Below are 16,717 nucleotides of genomic sequence, written 5' to 3'. Positions count from 1 at the left end.
CCATTGTTTTGTATATTTCAAATACTTTTCTCACTTTGATATTGATGTTTCATAATATAATTTTTGGCCAAGTGCTGTGGCTCATGCCTGTAACCTCAGCACTTGGAAGGCTGAGGCAGGAGAATTGCTTAAGCTCGGGAATTTGAGACTAGCCTGGGCAACATGGCAAAACCTTGTCTCTACAAAAAATACAAAAATTAGCTGGACGTGGTGGTGCGTGCCTATAGTTCCAGCTACGAGGGAAGCTGAGGTGGGAGGATCGCTTGAGCCCAGGAGGTCGAGGCTGCAGTGATCTGTGAGCATGCCACTGCATTCCAGCCTGGGCAACAAGAGCAAAACCCTGTCTCCAAAAAAAAAGAAAAAAAATTCATTCTGCTATTTAGAAATTTCTAATGTCTAGGCAGTCATGTTGATCAGTCCGTGACTGTATGTCTTCTGAATTTGGGGATTGCTTAGAAAGGCTTTTAGCCGGCTGGAAGTGGTGGCTCACGCCTGTAATCCCAGCACTTTGGGAGGCTGAGGTTGGTGGATCACTTGAGGTTAGGAGTTCGAGACCAGCCTGGCCAACATGGTGAAACACCGTCTCTACTAAAAATACAAAAATTAGTTGGGTATGGTGGCGGGTGCCTGTAGTCCCAGCTACTTGGGAGGCTGAGGCAGGAAAATCACTCGAACCCAGGAGGCAGAGGTTGCAGTGAGCTGAGATCACACCACTGCACTCCAGCCTGGGCAACAGAGTGAGACTGTCTCGAAAAAAAAAACACAGAAAAGAAAGGCTTTTAGCCACTATAAAATTTTAAAAACTTTGATCTATTTTATGGTTATCTTGTACACATTTAAATCTCTAAGGCTGGGTGCGGTGGCTCACACCAGTAATTCCAGCAATTTGGGAAGCTGACACGGGTGGATCATTTGAGCTCAGAAGTTCGAGACCAGCCTGGCAATATGGTGAAATCTCGTTTCTACAAAAAATACAAAAATTAGCTGGGTGAGGTGGCGTGTGCCTGGAGTCCCAGATACTTTGGGGGGCTGAGGCAGGAGGATCACTTGAGTTCAGGAGGATCGCTTGAGCCCGGGAGGTTGAGGCTGCAGTGAGCCATAATCTCACCACTGCACTCCGGCCTGGATGACAGAGGGAGACCTATCTCATCCCTGTGTAATTTATTTGAGGGTTCAGAGTGAGATGGGTAATTCAGTTTTATTGAGTTATTTTCCTCCATAAATACCTAGCCAGAAGATATGGTTTGGCTGTGTCCCCACCCAAAATCTCATCTTGAATTGTAATCCCCACGTGTCAAGGGCGGGACCAGGTGAAGGTAATGGGTCATGGGGGCGGTTTCCCCCATGCTGTTCTCATGATAATAAGTGAGTCTCATGAGAGCTGATGGTTTTATAAGCTTCTGGCATTTCCCCTGCTTGCACATCTCCTTCCTGCCACCTTGTAAAGAAGGTGTCTTGCTTCCCCTTCACCTTCCGCCATGAGTGTAAATTTTCTGAGGCCTCCCCAGCCATGCTGAACTGAGTCAATTAAACCTCTTTCCTTTATAAATTAGCCAGTCTCAGGTATGTCTTTATCAACAGCATGAGAACGGACTAATCCACCAGATTTTCCTAATGTCATCTTTTCTGCATAGATTTTATGTGTGTGTAAATATATATATATATATATATATTTTTTTTTTTTTTTTTTTTTGAGACAGTGTCTCACTCTATCACCCAGGCTGGAGGACTGGAGTGCAGTGGCATGATCTCAGCTCACTGCAACCTCCACCTCCCGGGTACAAGTGATTCTCCTGCCTCAGCCTCCTGAGTAGCTGGGATTATAGGTGATTCTCCTGCCTCAGCCTCCCGAGTAGCTGGGATTATAGGCGTGCACCACCACACCTGGCTAATTTTTGTATTTTTAGTAGAGACAGGGTTTCACCATGTTGGCCAGGCTGGTCTCGAACTCCTGACCTCAAGTGATCCACTCGCCTCGGACTCCCAAAGTGCTGGGATTTCAGGTGTGAGCCACCGTGTCTGGCTGATTTATTTTTGCTGTAACCAGCCAATGGGTTATTCCCACCCACTGCACAGTCAAAACCAATTCACTGAGACCACGGCATTGCAATAAAGAGTTTAATTGATGTAAGTCTGGCCATGCCACATGGGAGATGGAGTTATTACTCAAATCAATCTCCGAAAATTTGGAGGGTAGGGTTTTTCAAGGATAGTTTGGTAGGCCATGGATTCAGCTTCTGGGTGGGGCCATAGGACCGGTTGGTGGAGGTTGGCCAGTCCTGGTGGAGCCACTGGTTGTCAGAAATGCAAAAACTTGAAAAAATGCCTCAAAAGGCCAATCTTAGGTTCTATAATGGTGATATTATCTGCGGGAGTAATCGGGGAGTTCCAAATCTTGTGACCTCCGGAATAATAGCTGGAAATCTTTTATGTCTACATGTTAGCAGATTTTAGCCTCCTCATATCCTCCTAACCTTGTGGCCTCTCAGCTTTACAAAGGTGGTTGAGTTTTGCAGAAGGCTATTATAAGCTTGTCCAACCCACAGCCCATGAGCCACATGCGGCCCAGGATGGCTTTGAATGCGGCCCAATACAAATTTGTAAACTTTCTTAAAACATTATGAGACTTATTGTGACTTTTTTTGTGATTTTTATTTTTTAGCTCATCGGCTATCTTTAGTGTTGGTGTATTTTATATGTGGCCCAAGACAATTCTTCCAATATGGCCCAGGAAAGCCGAAAGATTGGACACCTGTGGTCTATTATCTTTTAAACTATAAAACAAATGTCTCTCAAAGTTTGCTTGGGCCAGGCCGAGGAATGATTAAGGGCAATTTGGAGGTTAAAGGCAAGATAGGGGTTGGTTAGATCAGATCTCTTTCAATGTCATAATTTTCTCACTCTTATTATTTTTGTAAAGGCAGTATCACTCTTTTTTGAACTTGACACTGCATGGTTTATTTAGTCCAATAATTTTTTTTGCAACTTAACGAGACAAAGGGTTTAAACTCCATTGATGTTTTTTCTCTCTCTCTAATGATGAATTTACCAAAACACAAAGATGTGTGACACAATGAATTGCTCATGTTTTAAAGTAAGAACTATGTTTTTTCTCTTTGCTATATGATTAGTAGAATGAGTCAGTTCCCAAGACATGACCAGTTTCAAAGTGGAGTGAAAATGCAGAGGTTTTCTGCATGATACTTCTCAAAGTCACCAGGAGACTATTAAAAGATTTGAGATGAAGTAACACAGTAGTAAGATTCCTAATAGAGGAGGTTTAGTTGTTAAGAGAGTCACATACATACTTTGTTTTGTTTTGTTTTTTGTTTTTTTGAGATGGAGTTTTGCTCTTGTTGCCCAGGCTGGAGTGCAGTGGCGTGATCTCGGCTCATCACTGCAACCTCCACCTTCTGGTTTCAAGCGATTCCCCTGCCTCAGCCTCCTGAGTAGCTGGGATTACAGGCGCCCGCCACCACGCCTGGCTAATTTTTGTATTTTTAGTAAAGACGGAGTTTCATCATGTTGGCCAGGCTGGTCTCGAACTCCTGACCTCGTGATTCGCCTGCCTCGGCTTCCCAAAGTGCTGGGATCACAGGCGTGAGCCACCGCGCCTCGCCACATACATATGTTTTATTTTTTTTAATTTATTTTATTTTATTTTATTATTTTTTATTATACTTTAAGTTCTAGGGTACATGTGCACAGGCAGTATCATTTTTATGAAGTAACCTCTGACACTCTACTCAGAGGATCTGTTAGTGGTTATTAACTTTCATCATCATTGTCATATTTAGCTCTGTGTGACTAGAAACGTGACAATGGAATGATGGCTGTTTTACTGGGTCTGAGAGATAAAGAAGGAAACCCAAGTTTTTCCTACTGTCTACTCTCACTTGACACAACACTCCTGACACGAGATGTAATCCCAGGCCCCAGGCTGTTTACCCAAATACCAAGTTGTTCTCCAGTGGACACCAGCTGGGTCTCCTCTAAGTCAATTCCATTCTGACACCATCTACCTGGAGTTAGCGTCAGCTCCCACAGGTTGAGGCTTAGTCCCACAAGACTACCCCCACCTGAGATGCCAGTCTCGAGTAGGGTATCATCTATACATCTGATTGATGGGACACAAATCAGGGGTTCCCTTGACTCCCTCCTGGTGTTTGATTAATTTGCTAGAGTGAGTCACAGAACTAACGGAAACTGAATTTCCCCTGTTTGTTATAAAGGATATTACAGAAGATACAGATGAACCACCAGATGGAAGAGATGCATAGGGCAAGGGATGTGGGAAGGTCCACGGACCTTTCATGCCCTCTCTGGACTCACTACCATCCAGGAACCACCAAGTGTTCAGCTGTGTGGAAGCTGTCTGAACCCACCCAGCCCTTTGGTTGTTGTCGTTATTGTTGTTTTTGAGAAACAAGGTCTTGCTCTGTCCCCCAGGCTGGAGAACAGTGGTGCAGTCTTGGCTCACTGCAGGCCCAACCTCCTGGCCTCAAGTGATCCTCCCTTCTCAGCCACCCTTAGTGCTGGGATCACAGGAGCCAGCCACCACACCCAGCCACAGTGGGGTTTTTCGGAGGCTTCATCACAGAGGCATGATCATCATTGGCCCTTGGTGATCAACTCAACCTTCATCTCCTCTCCCCTCCCAGGAGTTTTGAGGATGGAGATGAAATTCCCAACCTTCTAATCCTGTGTGGTTTTCTGGTGACCAGCTTCCATCCAGAAGCTACCTAGGGGCAGCCAGCTAACAGTCATCTCATTAGCATATAAAAGATACTTTGATCACTTCAGAGGCTATTCCAAGGGTTGCAGGAGCTTCTTGCCAGGAGACAGGACAAAAACCAAATATATATTTCACAATATCAAACCAGGTGACATTACTCCAGATAAAGTTGACTCTGGATTGGTAAACAAACTGCATCTGGACTGGAGGACTGAGTAAACTATGACTGGCTGGTAGGAAGCCATGGATTGGGGTTTTCTGAGCACATTGCCACTCAGTGATATGTAACTGGGCCCATCTTTTGCTGGGATCCTCGAAGCCATGCCACTGGGACCATTACAAGAGATACTGGTCTATGGAACAGGTTAGGGCTTCCAAGCAACATCATCCTAGCACTCAGCAGTGTGGTTTTGTTCCCCAGCACCGGAGCTATCACGAGGGAGGGGCAGATTGGGCTAACAGCTCCTGGATTGCTCTGAGAAGCCCTCCTGCTGGAGAAGCCTGCCTGTCCCCACCCTCTGGCACGCTGGCTTTCCTGCCCCTCTCCTTCTGCACAGCTGGGTAAACTGGTGCCACTGTGGCTGATTTGGGCCTTATGGGTGCAGCGAGTGGCTTGAATTGAAGGCCACCCAGTGTGGGCGTGACAGGATGGGATCTGGAGCAGAAACAGGCGGGTTATTAGTCTTTGCAAGGAATTGGGGCGCTTGTAGAAGTGAGTTCTTGTTTGGTGGTGACAAGGCCAAGCACAGACCTTTCCCCTTTTGCTTCAGTCAGCTGCCCAGGCCACAGACCTCTGGCTTCCTGTTCTTTGTTTCATGATTGATGAGTGAAGGTTAGAACGGTTTGTCATGATTGATTAGCTATGTTTAGAACTGTTTGTTGTAGCTCTGTGTCCCCTGCAAGGCCTGCTCTGTCAGCGCTAAGCAGAATTGACTTCTTCCTTTGTGGACAACCTGGACCCCGTCCTACATCTGTCACTGTCCCCGTGAGGCAGGCTTCCTCGCTGCCTCTGTTTCTTCTATGAGTGTCTAAGTGTCGCTTTTCTCCCTCCACTAAACTGAAGCTCCTTGAGTTTAAGAGGTGTCTTTTTTTTTTTTTTTTGAGATGGAGTCTCGCCCTGTTGCCCAGGCTGGAGTGCAATGGCGTGATCTTGGCTCACTGCATCCTCCGCCTCCTGGGTTCAAACGATTCTCCTACGCCAGCCTCCCGAGTAGCTGGGATTACACGGGCCCGCCACCATGCCCAGCTATTTTTTGTATTTTTAGTAGAGATGGGGTTTTACCATATTGGCCAGGCTGGTCTTGAACTCCTGACCTTGTGATCCGCCCGCCTAGGCCTCCCAAAGTGCTGGGATTACAGGCGTGAGCCATCACGCCCGGCCAAAGTGTCATTTTGTATCAATCTTTATGTCACAGGACTTACCAGCCTGGCCTCTATTCAGTAAACATGTGTTGAATGAATGAATTTCCAGGGTAAGATATTTCTCATACTCTATCTCTTTCTCCTATAAAGTTCAAAATGATTTTAGTCATATACTCTATGTAATATACTATGCCAAACTGACTAGTGACTGGCATAAGAACAGTTATATAAAGAAAGGCCAGCGTGGATGCGGGAGCCAGACTGCATGGATTCGAATCCCTCATTCCTGGCTGTGTGACCTGGGCTGGTTATTTAGGCTCTGTGTGCCTCACACTCTTCATCTGTCAAGTTCCTTCTAGGGTGGCGGCGAAGACTGAAATCTTTAGTACATGTAAAGAACTTCAAAGGGCACAGAGTAAGCCCTCCATGTGTGTGAGGTGCCATGTCCCAGTGCCCCAGGCTGGTCCTGGGGTGCTAAAGAGGAATGTGCCGTTACAGAAATCATTGACCTTCAAGGACGTGTTTGTGGACTTCACCCTGGAGGAGTGGCAGCAACTGGACTCTGCCCAGAAGAACCTCTACAGGGATGTCATGCTTGAGAACTACAGCCACCTGGTGTCCGTGGGTGAGGGACCGCGCCACAGGGTGATGCAGAATGCCTCCAGTACTGTGTTTCTTTCTCAGCTGCTCCAAGCTCTGGGGCCTAGGAACAATGAGTGTGGGTTACCACCCTCAGTGAGTTTGGGTTACTGCCCACTGTGTAGTATTCGTAGTCTCCTTTGGACACTGGAGAGCATATTGGTGCCCTTGCTTGCTATGTGAATGTTCTGTACTGAGGGGCAGATAGCTGTGTGCATGGGGCCATCACCGAGGCCGTGCCACCTTCAGCCTGCAGGGGTGGGCCTAGGTTCTGGAATTCCTTAGCATTAATAACAAAGTCCTATGTCATGTCCCCTAAACAGGGCATCTAGTTGGGAAGCCAGATGTGATCTTCAGGTTGGGACCAGGTGAAGAGTCCTGGATGGCAGATGGAGGGACCCCGGTACGGACCTGTGCAGGTGAGGACAGGTCAGGTGAGTCAGGCCAGGGAAAAGGGACCAGGTTGGTTGGTGAGAGCTTGGCCTCTGGGATGTGCTCAGGAGCCCTTCTCAGAGCCTCGGACTTGTGGACATGCCTAGGCTCTGATGAGCGGAACTGTCGTCATGTCCAAATGAGGCTTCTGCCTGGCCGCCGGTTACAGTCTCTGTGTTCTTTGCTTGGCATTCACATAGATTGTGGCCACTCTTGTTCTGAGATCCCATTTCTACCTTCCAGCCTCCTGGCTTGTTAGTGAGAAGTGCCAAGCCCCTTCTCATTCCTCTCACCCTGTCCTTTCTGGAAGCTTTTAGAACTTTTTCTCCCTTCTTGTGCTTATGTATTTTTACCAGACTAGATGCAAATGTCAGCATTTCCTCTTTATTGGGCATACTGTGGGCCCTTTCAGGCTGAAAGTTGGAGTCTTTTTTTTTTTAGACTCAAGGAAATTATCATACATTATTTTTTGGAGTTGGTATAGGCAACAAAGCTTTGCTGGTGACCTTTACTCTACCCAGCCTGGTACCCACCATGTTCTTGCCTGCTCTTATTTTGTGGTAAACACTGTAAACCTCACACTGTTTTCTATTTTCTCTTTGTATTCCTTCCCAGACTCTTACAAATCTGACTTGATACCACCTGTTTTCAGATTCCTCCTGTTTTCAGTACCTTCCTCCCACCCAACTCTTGTTTTTTATATTATCTCTTTATTTATTCAAAAATAAACTTGAGAGAACATTATTCCCAGGTTGGAATACTTTATAAAACACTGCTAAACTGTTTTCCAACATGGCTATACCACTTTTTTTTCCCACTAGCAATGTATGTGAGTTCCACGTGTTTCACATCCTTGCCAGCACTTGGTATTGTTAGTGTTAGTCCTTTTTTCTAGTAGGTGTGTAGGGGGATCTCATTGTGATTTAATTTTGCATTTTTCTAACGATGAATATTGTTGAGCCCTTATTTGCTATCTTTATATCTTCTTTGTGGAAGTATTTGTTGTAATCTTTTGCCATTTTTCTTTGCTATTAAATTGTAAGGTTCTTTATATATCTTTTTTTTTTTTTTTTGAGATGGAGTCTTGCTCTGTTGCCCAGGCTGGAGTGCAGTGGTGCAATCTCAGCTCACTGCAACCTCGCCTCCTGGGTTCAAGCAAGTCTCCTGCCTCAGCCTCCCGAGTAGCTGGGATTACAGGCACCCGCCACCATGCCCAGCTAATTTTTGTATTTTTAGTAGAGACGAGGTTTTGCCATGTTGGCCAGGCTGGTCTCGAACTGACCTCAGGTGATTCACCCGCCTTGGCCTCCTGGAGGGCTGGGATTACAGGTGTGAGCCACTGCGCCCAGCAGGTTCTTTATATATTCTTGATGCAAGTCCTTTAAGTATGTACTCCCAGATTATGGCTTCTTTTTTTCTTAACTGTGCTTTGTAGAGTAGACGTTTTTAATTTTGATAAGGCTGAGTTTATCAAGTTCTTTTATGGTTCATGCTTTTTGTATCCTAAACAAATCTCTGACTCAGAGCAATGGAGATTTTTCTCCTATGCCTTCTTTCAGAAGATTTATAATTTTAGCTCTTAAATTTAGACCTATGACAAAGAATGAGTTAAGTTTGTAAATCTGACATGAGGTGAGGGTCAGGGGGCTTTTTGCATATGTATATCCAATTTTTCCAGCAGCATTTTTGAAAATACTCTTCGTTGTTGTTGTTGTTGTTGACTTACTTTGCCATCGTTGCTGATAACCTTTGAATGGCCGGGCACAGTGACTCAGACTTGTAATCCAAGCACTTTGGGAGGCTGAGGTGGGAGGATCAGTTGAGCCTAGGAGCTTGAGACTAGCCTAGGCAACATAGTGAGCCCCCGTGTATAAAATATTTAAAAGATTTGCCAACCATGATGGCATGCACTTGTACTCCCCGCTACTTGGGAGGTTGAGGTGGGAGGATTGCTTGAGCACGAGAGGACGAGGCTGCAGTGAGCTGTGATCACGCCACTGCCACTCCAGCCTGGGGTATAGCAAGACCCTGTCTCAAAAAAAACCAAACAGTTGAACAGAGATGTGTCTGTCTATACATCATTAATACACTGTTTAATTACTGTAGCCTAACATTAAGTGTTCAAATCAGGAAGTATGAGTTTTCCAACTTTGTTCTTCCTTTCCTAATGTTTTGCCTATTCTAGGTCCTTGGTATTTTTATATAAATCTTAGAATCAGCTTGTGAATTTGTACACAAAAGCCCGCAGGGATTTTTTTATGGGATTACACTGAATCTGTGGATCATTGATATACTGACAATATTGAGTCTTCCAATTAATGAATAGCATGTATCTCTATTTAGATCTTCTTAAATTTTATCTCAATGTTTTGTAGTTTTGAATGCATAAGTCTTTCACATTTTGTTTAATTAATACCAGCTTTTTTTGTTCTTATAAGATACTATAAGTGGTATTTTGTTTAATTTCAATTTCCCATTGGCCAGTACTATCTTATAGAAATGCCATTGATTTTTGTATATTGATCTTGTACCCTGGGACCTTTCTAAGTTTACATATTAAAACTTGTAACTTTTTTTGTAGATAGCTTGTAACTTTTTTGTAGATAGCTTGACATTTCCTATGTAAACAATCATGTAGTTGTAAATAAAGACAGTTTTATTTCTTCCTTTCCAATCTGGATGTCCTTTACTTCTTTTTTTGCCCTCTTTTTTTTTTTTTTGAGAAGGAGTTTCGCTCTTGTTGCCCAGGCTGGAGTGCAATGGTATGATCTTGGCTCACCACAACCTCCGCCTCCTGGGTTCAAGCGATTCTTCTGCCTCAGCCTCCCAAGTAGCTGGGATTACAGGCATGCACCACCATGCCCAGCTAATTTTTTTTTTTTTGTATTTTTAGTAGAGATGGGGTTTCTCCATGTTCATCAGGCTGGTCTCGAACTCCCAGCCTCAAGTGATCTGCCTGCCTCGGCCTCCCAAAGTGCTGAGATTACAGGTGTGAGCCACCATGCCCGGCCTCTTTTTGCCATTTTTCACTGGCTAGGATCTTTAGTATTGTGTTGAATAGGCATAGTGAGAATGACTTCTTTGCTTTATTCCTGATTTTAGGGCAAAAGTACTCACTTTCTCATCATTAAGTATAATTTTTTATTTGTAGAGTTTTCCATTGGTGGGCTGACAATGCTTGAGGATTATTCCTTTTAATCTTAGTTTTTTGAATTTTTATCATGAATTGATGCTGAATGTTGCAAATGCTTTTTCTGCATCAATGAATATGATCATACTTCTTCTCCTTTATTTTTAAATTAATTAATTATTATTATATTTAGAGATGGAGTCTCGTTCTGTTCCCAAGGCTGGAGTGCAGTGGTATGGTCGTAGCTCATTGCAGCCTCGAACGCCTGTGCTGAAGTGATCTTCCTGCCTTAGCCTCCAGAGTAGCTGGGACTACAGGCATGTACCACCATGCCCAGCTATTTTTTAAATTTTTTGTAAAGATGAGGTCTTGTTGTGTTGCCCAGACTGGTCTTGAACTCCTGACCTCAAGTGATCCTCCATCTCAGCCTCCCAAAGTGCTGGGATTACAGGTGTGAGCTACCATGCCTAGTCAATTTGCAGATTTTTCTTTTTTTTTTTTTTCTTTTTTTCTTTTTGAGACGGAATCTCTGTTGCCCAGGCTGGAGTGCAGTGGCACGATCTCAGCTCACTGCAACCTCCACCTCCCAAGTTCAAGCGTTTCTCCCACCTCAGCATCCCTGGGATTACAGGCACCTGCCACCATGCCTGGCTAATTTTTTTTGTGTGTATATATATGGAGACGGGGTTTCTCCGTGTTGGTCAGGCTGGTCTCGAACTCCCCTGACCTCAGGTGATCCACCCGCTTTGGCCTCACAAAGTGCTGGGGTTACAGGTGTGAGCCACCATGCCTAGCCAATTTGCAGATACTGAACCAGCCTTTCATTACCTGTGTAAACCCCACTTGATAATGACCTATCATTCCTTTGATATGCTCCTATTTATTTTTGCTCATATTTTGTTATTTTGCATCTATGCTTATGTGTCATAATCATTTGTAGTTTTCTTCACTTACACTGTTTGTGTCTGGTTTTGACGTCAGGGTTATGCTGGCCTCATAAAATGAGTTGGTAAGTGTTTCCTCCTCTTCTGTTTTCTGAAATTTATATAGGACTAGCATTATTTCTTAAATGTTCTGTAGACTTCATCAGTGAAAACATCTGGGCCTAGAGTTTTCTTGGAGGGTAAGTTTTGAACTACAAATTCTTTTTTTTTTTTTTTTGAGATGGAGTTTTGCTCTTGTCGCCCAGGCTGGAGTGCAATGGCGCGATCTCGGCTCACCACAACCTCCACCTCTTGGTTCGAGCAATTCTCTTGCTTCAGCCTCCTGAGTAACTGGGAATACAGGCAAACGCCACCATGCCCGGCTAATTTTTGTGTTTTTAGTAGAGACAGGGTTTCACCATGTTGGCCAGGGTGGTCTCAGACTCCTGATGTCAGGTGATCTACCAGCCTCGGCTTCTCAAAGTGCTGGGATTACAGGTGTGAGCTACTGCACCCGGCTACAAATTTGTTTTTTTATAATTATAGGTATATTCAGATAACTCTTTTCTTCTTGAGCAAGCTTTGGTGGTTTGTGGCCTTGAAGGAATTTGTCTCATCTAAACTATCAAGTTTTTGATATAAAGTTTTTTTTGGCCAGGTGGGGTGGCTTACGCCTGTAATCCCAGCACTTTGGGAGGCCTAGGCAGGCAGATCTCGAGGTCAGGAGTTCAAGACCAGCCTGGCCAACATAGTGAAACCCTGTCTCTACTAAAAATACAAAAATTAGCTGGGCATGGTGACACGTGCCTGTAGTACCGGCTACTCAGGAGGCTGAGGCAGGAGAATCACTTGAAACCGGGAGGCGGAGGTTGCAGTGAGTCAAGATCGTGCCACTGCACTCTAGCTTGGGCAACAGAGTGAGACTTCATCTCAAAAAAATAAAGAAATAAAATAAAATAAAGTTTTTTTCATAAGATTTCCTTATTATTTTTTAATATTTGTAGGATCTGTAATGTTGTTCTCCTGATATTGATAATGTATGTTTTTTCTTGATCAGTCTGACTTAAGATTTATCCATTGTATTGATCTTTTCACAGAACCAGCTTTTGATTGTGTTTATTTTTGTGTTTTTCATTTTCTATTTCTTTGAGATAGAAAGAAATCCTTATTGATTACTATATCTTGCATACAGAAGAGCATTTAGAACACATGCGTACTTTTCAGAAGAAATATATAGCTAACACCTGGATAATCACCACTCAGGTTGAGAACTACGACTCTACCCCTTCCAGATGGCATCCTCCTACCTCTCTCCTGGATGTAACCTGTATCCCAAATTCGGGGGTAATTATTTTTAAGATTTTTGTTAGAGCTTCTGCTATCTATATTTGTATACACAGGCAATATATTGTTTAGTTTGAACTTTTCTTTTTTGAGCTTTGTAAAAACAGAATCATCCGTATGAATTATTTTGTGACTTATTTCTTTTATTCACTACTATAGTTGTGAGATTCAGCCATGATGTTTATTTTCATTGCAGGATAGTGTTCTAGTTTGGGTATCACACAATTAAAAGTAACTACTCTTCTCTCTTTTAAATTATTTATTTATTTTTTAGAGACAGGGTCTCACTCTGCTACCTAGGCTGGAGTGCAGTGGTGTGATCATAGCTCATTGCAGGCTTGAACTCCTGGGCTTAAGCAATCCTCCTGCCTCAGCCTCCTGAGTAGACAGTACTATAGGCATGTGCCACTGTGCTCAGCTATTCTTGTTTTTCATATAGAGATGGGGTCTCGTTATGTCACCTAGGCTGGTTTTGAACTCTTGGCCTCAAGCAGTCCTCCTGTCTTGGCCTCCTAAAGTGTGGGATTACAGGTATTAGCCACTGCACTCAGCCAGTATTTACTCTCTTGATGGTGTTTGGGTTGTTTCCGGTTTAAGGCTAATATAGTTAATGATAATACTGCCATTATTTTACATGTTTGCTAGGAACATTTGCTGTGAGAGCTTTCCTATGTATATACCTAGGTTGTGGTGTCTGGGTTCTGGAGGTGTGAATAATTTATAGATAAGGCCAAATGTTGTTGGTTTGTGAAACATTTGTAGATGCTCCCTCCGTGCCACTTCTGCTTGTCAGACTTTTATTTGTTCCCATTCTGGTAGGTGTGTATTAGTATCTTATTGTGATTGAAACTTTCATTTCCTTGATTAGTAATGTAATTGATCCTCATTTCATATTTTATAGAGAACTTGAGTGACTTGTGTAAATCTTACACGGTGCCTGCGTAAGTCTTCAACTCATTTATTTCTTATGGTATGTGCCTTCCTCCTACTTATTCATAGCACTCTTTTCTTTTCTTTTCTATTCTATTCTTTTCTTTTCTTTTTTTTTTTTTTTTTTGAGACAGAGTCTTGCTCTGTCGCCCAGGGTAGAGTGCAGTGGGGAGATCTCAGCTCACTGCAACCTCTGCCTCCTGGGTTGAAGCAATTCTCCTGCCTCAGCCTCCCGAGTAGCTGGGATTGCAGGCATGTGCCACCATACCCGGCTAATTTTTGTATTTTTAGTAGAGATGGGGTTTTGCCATGTCAGCCAGGCTGGTCTTGAACTCCTGGCCTCAGGTGATCCACCTCCCCCCTCCCCCGCCTTGGCCTCCCAAAGTACTGGGATGACAGGGGTGAACCGCCGCGCCCGGCCCATAGTACTATTTTCTTTCTTTTTTTTGAGACAGTGTCTCACTTTGTTGCCCAGGAAATCATGGCTCACTGCAGCCTCAACCTCCTTGGGCTCAGGTGATCCTACTTCCTCATCAGCATCCTGAGTAGCTGGTACTACAGGCATGCACCACCACACCTAGCTAATATTTGTATTTTTTTGTAGAGATGGGGTTTTGCCGTGTTGCCTAGACTGGTCTCAAACTCCTGGGCTCAAGCGATCCACCTGCCTCAGTCTCCCAAAGTGTTAGGATTACAGGCATGAGACACCATGCCTGGTGGCACTATTTTCGGTAGAGTACATATTAATTAATGCTTTATTGCAAGCATACTGTCCCTTTGTTAGATTGTCTTTTTTTTTTTTTTTTTTTTGAGACAGAGTCTTGCTTTGTCACCCAGGCTGGAGTGCAGTGGTGTGATCTTGGCTCACTGCAACCTCCACCTCCTGAGCAACCTCCACCTCCCGGGCTCAAGCGATTCTTCCGCCTCAGTCTCCCAAGTAGCTGGGATTAGAGGCATGCACCACCATGCCCAGCTAATTTTTTGTATTTTAGTAGAGATGGGATTTCACCATGTTTCCCAGGCTGGTCTCAAACTCCTGAGCTCAGGCAATACACCCACCTCGGCCTCCCAAAGTGCTGGGATTAGAGTCGTGAGCCACTGCGCCCAGTCTAGATTGTCTTTTCACTGTCTTTCTTGTGTCTCTTGTTGAACACAGATTCTTTATATTTAAATTGCGTTTCTTGTAGACATGATATAGTTGAATCTTGTGTGTTTAATCTCAACTGACAATCTGCCTTTTAATTGGTGTGTTTTTGTAATTATTGATATTGTTGGATGTAGGTCTACCATTTTATTATTTCTTTCTTCTTTGTCCCCCTTTTGCTGACTGTTGTTATTCTATTTTCCCATTCCTCTCTTCTTTGGAACATTTGAATATTTTCTTAAACTTTTTGTTTTGAGATCATTATACATTCTCATGCACTTGTAAGAAGTAATACAAAGAGATCGTAATGTACCCTTTATCCAATTCCCCCCATTGGTAGGTAACATCTTGCAGAACTGTAGTACAGTATCCCAACCAGGATATTGACATCTATACAGATCAAATATGGAACATTTCTGTCACTGCAAGGATCCCTCATGTCACTCTTTTTATTATTTATTTATTTATTTATTTTTGAGATGGATTCTCGCTCTGTGGCCCAGGCTGGAGTGCAATGGTGCGATCTGGTCTCACTGCAACCTCTGCCTCCTGGGTTCAAGCGATTCTCCTGTCTCAGCCTCCCGAGTAGCTGGGATTACAGGCACCCGCCACCACCTGGCTAAGTTTTGTATTTTAGTAGAGATGGGGTTTCACCATGTTGGCCAGGCTGGTCTCGAACTCCAGACCTCAAGTGATCTGCCCAACTTGGCCTCCCAAAGTGCTGGGATTACAGGCGCGAGACACCACACCTGACCGTCACTCTTTTATAGTCATACCGATTTTCTCCCAGCCCACCTCCTCTTATAGCCTGGTAACTACTAATATGTTCTCTGTTTCTATAATTTTGTCATTTGAAAAATGTTATATAATGGAATCATACTGTATGTAACCTTAAGGGATTAGTTCTTTTTCACTCAGCATAATCCTCCAGAGATTCATTCAGGTTGTTGTATGTATCAAGCTTGATTCTTTTTATTGCTGAGTAGCATTCCATGGTATGCATGTTTGTTTAACCGTTCACCTGTTGAAGGACATCTAGGTTGTATCCAGTGTTGGGCTATTACGAATAAATTTGCTACAAACATTTCTCTGTGGGTTTTTGTAATAAGTTTTTATTTCTCTGGGATGAATTTCCAGTAGTGCAATTATAATTTAAATATTATATTTTAAACATACCTCTTTACTGTTTGTCACTGTCTCCTTGTTTTTAAATTAAATTTTTATGTATGTATGTATTTATTTATTTTTATTTATTTTTTATTTTTTTTGAGAGCGAGTCTTGCTCTGTCGCCCAGGCTGGAGTGCAGTGGCACAATCTTGGCTCACTGCAAGCTCCACCATCCTGGTTCAAGCGATTCTCCTGCCCCAGCCTCCCGAGTAGCTGGGACTACACATGCACACTGCCATACCCAGCTAATTTTTGTATTTTTAGTAGAGACGGGGTTTCACCATGTTGGCCAGGCTGGTCTCGAACTCCTGACCTCAAGTGATCCACCCGCCTCAGCCTCCCAAAGTGCTGGGATTCCAGGCATGAGCCACCACACCTGGCCTGCCTATCTATCTATCTATCTATCTATCTATCTATCTATCTATCTATCTATCTATCTATCTATCTGTCTATCTGTCTATCTATCTATCAAATCTATCTATCTATCTATCTATCTATCTATCTATCTATCTATCTATCTATCTATCTAATCTATCTGAGATGGTGTCTCGCTCTGTTGCCCAGGCTGGAGTGCAGTGGTGCGATCTTGGCTCACTGCAACCTCTGCCTCCTAGGTTCAAGCGTTTCTCCTTTCTCAGCCTCCCGAGTAGCTGGGACTACAGGCGCACACCACCACGCCCAGCTAAGTTTTGTATTTTTAGTATACACGAGGTTTCACCATATTGGTCAGACTGATCTTGAATTCTGACCTCAGGTGATCCACCCACCTCAGCCTCCCAAAGTGCTGGGATTACAGGCGTGAACCACTGTGTCCTGCCCTATTTATTTATTTATTTATTTATTTAGAGACGGAGTCTCGCTCTGTCACCCAGGCCGGAGTGCAGTGGCGTGATGCGATCTCAGCTCACTG

General features: G+C 43.8%; 1 protein-coding gene across 7 annotated transcripts in view; it reads left to right on the top strand.

Moving 5' to 3' along the window:
• Nucleotides 1-16,717, top strand: part of ZNF674 (zinc finger protein 674) — a 48,173-nt gene that overhangs the window by 9,983 nt on the left and 21,473 nt on the right. For 3 of the 7 annotated variants that reach the window (XM_003809679.5, XM_063601683.1, XM_063601684.1), the window contains 2 exons: nt 6,596-6,722; nt 7,060-7,170. In XM_003809679.5, the coding sequence (XP_003809727.1) occupies nt 6,596-6,722; nt 7,060-7,170 (238 nt within the window). Of the gene's footprint in view, nt 1-6,595; nt 6,723-7,059; nt 7,171-12,377; nt 12,566-16,717 lie in introns of those variants that run through there. The other 4 variants (XM_063601685.1, XM_008961956.5, XM_034950658.3 and 1 more) reach the window with 3 other exon arrangements.

The sequence above is a fragment of the Pan paniscus genome, chromosome X (genome assembly GCF_029289425.2).
Source record: "Pan paniscus chromosome X, NHGRI_mPanPan1-v2.0_pri, whole genome shotgun sequence".
Taxonomy (NCBI): Eukaryota; Metazoa; Chordata; class Mammalia; order Primates; family Hominidae; genus Pan; species Pan paniscus.
Note: the sequence above shows the minus strand (reverse complement) of the source record. Positions and strands in the feature narration are given on the sequence as shown.